Source organism: Anoplopoma fimbria, chromosome 6 (genome assembly GCF_027596085.1).
Source record: "Anoplopoma fimbria isolate UVic2021 breed Golden Eagle Sablefish chromosome 6, Afim_UVic_2022, whole genome shotgun sequence".
Taxonomy (NCBI): Eukaryota; Metazoa; Chordata; class Actinopteri; order Perciformes; family Anoplopomatidae; genus Anoplopoma; species Anoplopoma fimbria.
In genome coordinates this window covers 14,864,186-14,871,289 of record NC_072454.1, presented here as the reverse complement: position 1 = coordinate 14,871,289, position 7,104 = coordinate 14,864,186, and the positions used below count along the sequence as shown (strand labels likewise).

The 7,104-nt window shown below is 38.5% G+C and overlaps 1 protein-coding gene across 1 annotated transcript; it reads right to left on the bottom strand.

The window, feature by feature from the left end:
• Nucleotides 1-1,438: 1,438 nt before the first annotated feature.
• Nucleotides 1,439-6,323, bottom strand: eloal (elongin A, like). Its single transcript, XM_054599661.1, has 11 exons — nt 6,219-6,323; nt 5,282-5,338; nt 5,060-5,172; nt 4,034-4,964; nt 3,851-3,956; nt 3,601-3,768; nt 3,419-3,516; nt 2,790-2,970; nt 2,524-2,635; nt 1,847-1,950; nt 1,439-1,693 (listed from the first exon to the last, which is right to left on the bottom strand). Exons 1-11 carry the CDS (start codon nt 6,294-6,296, stop codon nt 1,632-1,634), a joined length of 2,010 nt encoding a protein of 669 aa, XP_054455636.1. The 5' UTR covers nt 6,297-6,323; the 3' UTR covers nt 1,439-1,631.
• Nucleotides 6,324-7,104: the final 781 nt, after the last annotated feature.

Here is a 7,104-nt window from a genome sequence, read left to right as displayed (position 1 = left end):
CAATATAAGCTAAAATGACAGCCTTAAATATAGATTTTGACACAGGGACACATTAAATCCCTTGACATTCCCGTTCATTCTTATTTATAAACACACCTGCTGTGTTTATTTGAGAACTAAGTCACAATAAAAACATATACAGTACACCACAAACCAACTGCTACAGTGAACCAGGGGCTCCCTATAGTAGTTCAACCATGTCATCTTCAGTTTTCTATTTGTCCAATTGCAGGAATCTGTCCAATACTTGTTCAGTAAATTGTTGCTTGAAAGTATATTTATTTACTCACATCCTCTATGGGTCATAATTCAGCCTTCTTGAAACAAAACATGAGGGCTTTTTCCTTCATTTAAAATACTAAATGAACCAGGAATCACCAACCTAGTGGAATTTTTTTTTCCACTTTGCTCTCTTCAAGGTCAAAGGTTAAGGTCAGCACCAGCCCTCTGGTCTGAGGTCCCCTTGTGGCAGGAAAGCATCATTGTCCCAACCCCCTCCATGGTAAATAGGGCCTCAGCTTGGGCGTAAACCAATAGCTCACTACCTCTATTGGACATTTAGAGTATTAGCATTAAATAAAACGATAGATTTTTAAATTGCCAATTGTTATCCGAGATTAAAACGGATGTATTGTTGCACTGTCTGAACATATTTATTACAAAGAGACTTGCTCAGTCACAACTTTCGGATTATTTTCTTAGCTTCAGTTAAATCACAGAAAATAACCCACCAAAAAGTCAACATTTTAAACTTATTAGCAATAAGACACATACACAAGCCCCCTAGAAATAGCATCTCCCCTCAAACCAATTAATTAAACATGAGGATGGATTAATGATGCAGTCTTAGCAGGCTGCCACAGGTGGTGCTGAAGGCTGCAGCAGTTTCAGACCCTTCCCTTTAATATCTCAAACAGTTGTTGTCAAACACAATAAAAATAGACAGGAAGGGTCCTTGAGCAGAGGCAGACAGCAGATGCCTTCCCCTAATAAAGACAACTTCATAGGGATTACAGTGAGTTGAAAATATACCGATTTCTTTGGAACGAATTGTTGACATCTTCCCAGAATTGTTTGGCTAAAAACCAGGTGGATGATAACAATATTTACATAAACCATTTACTAGGAAAAACTACTACCTAATATATATATATATATGTGTTGTCATTTTTTTATTAGTTGTAGCACTTAGACTAGTCTTATTGGTTTCCCTGTATTTTGTTCAATTTAGTGTTGGAATAGTTGAGGGGAATGTAATTAATGTTTGTAGGAGAAATTTGTAAAACAAAAAATATATATATAAATACTGTGTATATACACGCATATGTGTATTCATCCTCTAGATGGAGCCACATCCCATTAAATAAACTACTGACTGTCCTCGTTTAGCTCAAACAGGCTAAAAGAAAAAATATCAAAATTAGGTGAATCTGCTCTTTTCATTGTCCCTTTAATAGTGAGCACAATTTACAGTTATAAAGAAAAAAAAAACATGGCAAATGCCTGCATATTTACACAAACAACATGGCGTAATCTATGGTGAGCACAGGCCTTCTATTGTTCAAAGTTAATGAATGATAGAGTGCACTTTCCCCACATACACACACTGCAAATATCATATAAGAGCATTTTTATCTGCGTCCCAGCTGTTTCTTAAATGCCTTTAAGGACTTTGCCATCATTGGAGCAACTCCTGTGTGAACAACAGGAGAAAAAAAACAGGTAACAAGGTTAAATAAAATGTATAGCTATCATTCTTACTGAATAAAAAAACTGAACAGGCCAGCTTGATCGGTTTGGAAATGTTTTAACAATCGTAAAACATTGCATTTATACTCTAGCTCACTTGTTTTTTTGCGAGGGTCTTGTGTATTGGTTGCCCCCGAACTGGTGCTGCTGGACCTGCTGGGCTCAATACTCGGCCTCGGTCTGTTGTCTTGAACCTTGACGCTGATAATTAAGGATATAATAGCACAGTGCATAATTCAATCGGCAACAATAAAACATGCACATAAAATAAAAAACATTGTCTCAATCTACACTACAGTTAGTGAGCATAACAGTCAGGTTGCAACAGCTGACAACAAAAGCCACCAAGCCGGTCTCTAACCAGAGTAAAAAGAGTTTATCCAGCACATTGCTCCAATTCCTGTTTGGCTAAGCTCACATTTCATACCACTGTTATCACATGAGTCTCCGGCAGGTTATGACCCTGCTAAGCTGCTGTTGTTGTTGTTGTTGGGTGATCATTTTGTAGCCAAACTGCTTTTATGTGGGAGAGGAACAGAGCAAGCACAAGGCTTACCAATCCAGGTGTTCATGATTTTTCCAAGGGCAAATGTACAACAATGACCTACTATGGCTCTTATAATCTTTGGTTTGTTTATGAACTTTATAATCCGGTAAACAACATAGCTGAAAGGAATATGCAAGCACAAATTATTTAAAAATAAGCAAAAAAATCACGAGCTAATCACTAAACCTGTGTAGATATTTCTCTAAATGAAGGATGCTGAAACCCACCTGCACCTCAGCTGAGGCTGCTGAACAGCTGTTCCATGAATTTCCTGCTGAATTCGCACGTCTCTCGGTGGCTTGGCAACAGTGTGAATAAATGCCATCTTCACCTGCCGACCTAAAGAAAAAAAAAAAAAAATGTTGTCACAGTGTAGAGAAAATGAAGAATAAGCCATATACAGTGAATACAAAACATTTTTGACAGTGATCGACACAGAAAAGACTGTTCTGCTCAAGATTAGTCTCTTACAGTTCCAGTATAATGCACACACCTTTGGGTTTGCTAGAATGTGCTGAGACAATGGTTTTTGTGAGTCTTTTGAGTTTCCTTTCCCTTTCCTCAGACAGCCTGACGTACATCTCTTTCCATGATTCATACTCCTGAAGTTTAGAGTGTTTGAAGTCCCTCTGGCAATGTCTCCCCCATAAGTGGTCTGTCTCTCCAATGTAGATCTGTGGAAACAAACTATTACAGGTCTAGCAACAAATACACAGCTGTACACTCAAACTAGATTGCTACATTACTAACATAATGTTTCTAATCTCTACCCAAGGTGTTAAAAGTTTAGTTTTACTACAGATGTAATTTCAGTATAAACTGACACACACTCAGTGGCCACTGTATGTAAAGCTGCTCATTAACAAACTTTAGAGCACCTTTAAATCGGAGGTAAAGTATGTTGACATTTGCAAAAATAACTTTGCAAACAACACATTTAATAGTAAGTGTGCCGATTACATTCATACTCCCAAGAGACTTTACCCTTAAAAATTTCGATATAAATATAGTTGTAGGCTAAAAACTATAAACAACATAAGGCGAGTTCAAAGCAGTGCTAGGCAGATGTAACTTATTAAGTGGCCACTCAGAGTGTGTGTCTAAATTCATTCACATTCTTACTGGGTTGCATTCTTCAATGTGTAGCAGCTGCTCTGGTGTGCACCTCTCCAACACCGGCTCGAGGATTTCAAACGGGACTCCGCCAGTTTCATAAAGCACTGAGGAGAGACCCCTGCACCTAAATATAAATCCAACAAACTGACAGACTGATCAGCAAAAAAGGTTTTCTGGGCGTTACTCACAGTTAATGTTATTCTGGAGCGTGCGGATACACTGCTGGTGCAAGCTCATCATGGTTGGGAGGAAGACGGTCTTGGCACCAGAGTACACTTGCATCTTTTTGTTAAGTCGTTGACCAGTGAAGCCGGCAGACTCCTCTGAGAAGTCACAGGAATCAGACTCCCTCTCAACTGGAAGACAAAAGACAGATTGTCAAGCTGGAAATTAACAATATGAAAAACCAGCTGTACATTCTTGTTCTAAATACATCACCTTTCCTCTCAAAGTACTCAACACCAAATGGTTTTTCACATTCAGGCAGACCAGCGGGTAAAGGAATTGTAAATGGTAACAGCTCCATTACAGACTCCTTAAACGCCTGAAATATGAATTGAAATTTATCAACCAAGGTATGCACTTTAAAATCCAAATTTATAACACCATTGTCAAACATACCTGTGTTGGAGAGGAAACATTTATAGACATCACAGGTGACCTGAAAGGTTTTATGCCAGGACCTTTTGTTGCTTCCTCTTTAACTACAGTCTTGAGTCTTTTAGGCGGTTTCTTCACTCCAGATCTTTCTTTTCTCTTGAAAACATTCACATCGTAGTTCAAGTATGATTCAAAAGACAAGGAGGGCTCCTCGGAGTCACTTTTCTTGCCTTTGTGCTTTATTTTGGCCTTTTTGTTTTTTGAATGTCCCTTTTTTTCAGACTCTTGTTTGCATTTTAGAGTGCCGTGCTTCTCTTTACTTGTTTTTTTCCTTTTTTTGTTTTGGGCTTCTGAACTCTTCAATATTTCTGCAGATCTGTCATCTTTGACACTGGCCAGCTTTAATGTTTCTGATCTTTTGTGACTGGATTCAAATGAAAACGATTCTTTGCCTTCTCTAGATGATTCTTTTTGTTTCATATTTGACTTTTTTTCTGACCCGAATCTTCCACTATCAGAGCTTGATTGTAGAGGAGTTTCCTCTGAGTTTTTGTTTCCAAGCAAAGTATCAGTGTCTCTTGATTTTCCATCACACTCATTCCTTTTCATCTTCTTGGAGACAGCTGAATTGTCCATTTGATCCTCTTGGTATTCAATGTTTTTTTTCAAGAGGTCATTCTCAGAGACATGCTGGTTTTCTTGTTGACATTTGTCTTGATTTTCATTCTGGCCCTTGTGTCTTTTCTGTTCTTCACATTGTTTCTCTGGATCAGATTTCCTGCTGCCTGTTTTGGAGAGGGCTTCATCTGAAGAATTATGACTCTTAATGTGAGATGTTAAGCAATTATTGTTTGAATCTTCCTCTGTTAGACTTCCATTATTTGGACAGTTTTGGTCATCCAGTTTGTCTTTAACAGACAAACTCTTTGACGCCTTCCCATCATCTGTGTGGCTGCATCAAGGAAAAACTCAAGATTAAGATGTAAAACACATTAAAAAAAAATTAAGTATACTGTTTAATAAAACTAAAATGTTAATATACGTCACCTTGTAGATTCCTTAGGGACCAATCTTTTCCAACCTCGGACTAGCGACTTTGCCAATTCTCCACCCTGTTCATGTCTGCGCAAGGAGTTTACGGTTTTGCCAATTCCAGTTTCCTAATTTATATGCAGACACAAGTAAGCGCAGTCAAAGAAAATGTAACCAAAATAAATATATAGCAATATATATCACCACAAAAGACATTATTTTGCAAAAGATACTCACAGCAAGAATGTCTAATGTGATATCAAAATCCTTGAGTTTCTGCAAAATCTTTACAACCTGGAAAGAGAAATAACTAATATTAGTTGCTTGCTGTGTTTATGTCCAAAATAATCAACTAAAATGTGAAGTAAATTGAGGAAAACCTGGCATGCCAAATATGGTAGTCCTGGTTTTGGCTCACCACAGTTGCTGATTGTGCATTCAGAGCAGAAGCTATGTATGGGAACCCCACACACCCTCTTAGGCTGCTCCTTTTACCGTGAACTATAAATGGATAAAGCAGCCGGCTGTTATAATGTCTCCCTATACAACTGAATCGTTCTGGGGTTGTGCTTTAACATTTCAATTTGATTTTAATTTATCTATATTTTACTCTTATATAGACATTGGCCAATTTAAATGTCCATCTATGACTCAACCAGGCCTGCAGAGCGCCCCGACCTCCACTGGTGATGATGGACAGCTGCCATAAGTTGGACAACTGGAGGAGTTGCCAATTTTAGCAGCAAAGCGCCTCCCATTAAAAAAAAGAAACAGCCTGACCCCCAGCGTGAAGTGCTGCAGATGCAGTGTGGCAGCAGCGCACATGTCACTCACTAAAACAGCTCGCCATCAGCCCGTCTCCCATATAATCAAGGACAACAAGATGAGCGAAATTAAAAATATATATATATAGAGAATATCTTATAGCCCATGGAGTTTGACAAAGACGACAATGTTAATTTGTTATCGTTTAATTTGTTCGTTTAGCCTCTAAAATCAGAATAGTGATAATAAATAATAAATCCAGGAGCATTAATTGGCCGTTTAATTAAATTGCGCATAGCCTACACCAGAAAAGGGAGAGTGGCGTTTTACCGCAAACTGTTCCGGTTCCCTTCAGCTCCGCTCTTCTAAAATGTGCGCAAAGTAAAACAATAAACAGTGGATCTACTACCGTTGCAGACTCTGCCGTGTCTGTCAGCTGAAGTTTGAACCGCTTGACTTTCTTCACTACATCAGAGCTGCGGGCCATCACGGTGATTCACGTGCAACAGTCCACACACACACACACCGGGGCAGCGCGCGCCAATTGATGACACTATTATAATGGGCGGAACCGATGACAGAAAGGATGTGTGGAGTGTGTGGATTAGAAAAAGGCTCAGAATCAATTAGCCATGTGCATATCAGTATATTCATAATCGTCATCCCATTGTTGCCATAGTGAACATAACTAGGCCTGCATTAGTTCATTAATGGTAGTAAACTCTCTGAGAGCCTTCTGGGAACCTGCAGTACCCTCCTTGGGAATGATTGGCCCTTTTGACGACAGGCCTAATAAAAGAGAAATGTCTTATCCTTCAAACCTGAACAAATTAAACCAAATATATGCATTACTTATATGATCATGGCTCATAGCACTCTGCCGATGAAATATTTTAAGAAAGTTAATGTATTTTGAAATTTGAACACCTCTCAGGTTTAGTGAACCAACACGTCAGCCTAGAAACCAATCATAAAATACATCAAACCAAGCCATATTTATCCTTTTTTCTCTGTCTTAGACTTTTGTATGTCCTCTGCACAGAGAGCTGAAGGACATTGCTTTATAGCTAAAGTGTGTTCTGTACACCTTTATTTCTATTTCCTCCAATTAACTTCTGCAGATTTCCATTCAGATTGCCTAAGAGATCCCGTCCAACAATAATTGAATACATTTTCTTAAAATGTCCCCTTTATATGTTTGACTAGATGACTACATTACATTACAGTCATTTAGCAGACGCTTTTATCCAAAGCGACTTACAGGAAGTGTATTCAACATAGGTATTCAAGAGAAC

Excerpts from the sequence above, each read along its gene's own strand:
- eloal (XM_054599661.1), bottom strand. The coding sequence starts at position 6,296 with ATGGCCCGCAGCTCTGATGTAGTGAAGAAAGTCAAGCGGTTCAAACTT. Across the intron at positions 3,769-3,850 it reads TGAGTACTTTGAGAGGAAAG|TTGAGAGGGAGTCTGATTCC; the intron begins GTGATGTATTTA and ends TTTGTCTTCCAG. Across the intron at positions 3,517-3,600 it reads GCTCCAGAATAACATTAACT|TGCTTTATGAAACTGGCGGA; the intron begins GTGAGTAACGCC and ends GTCTCTCCTCAG.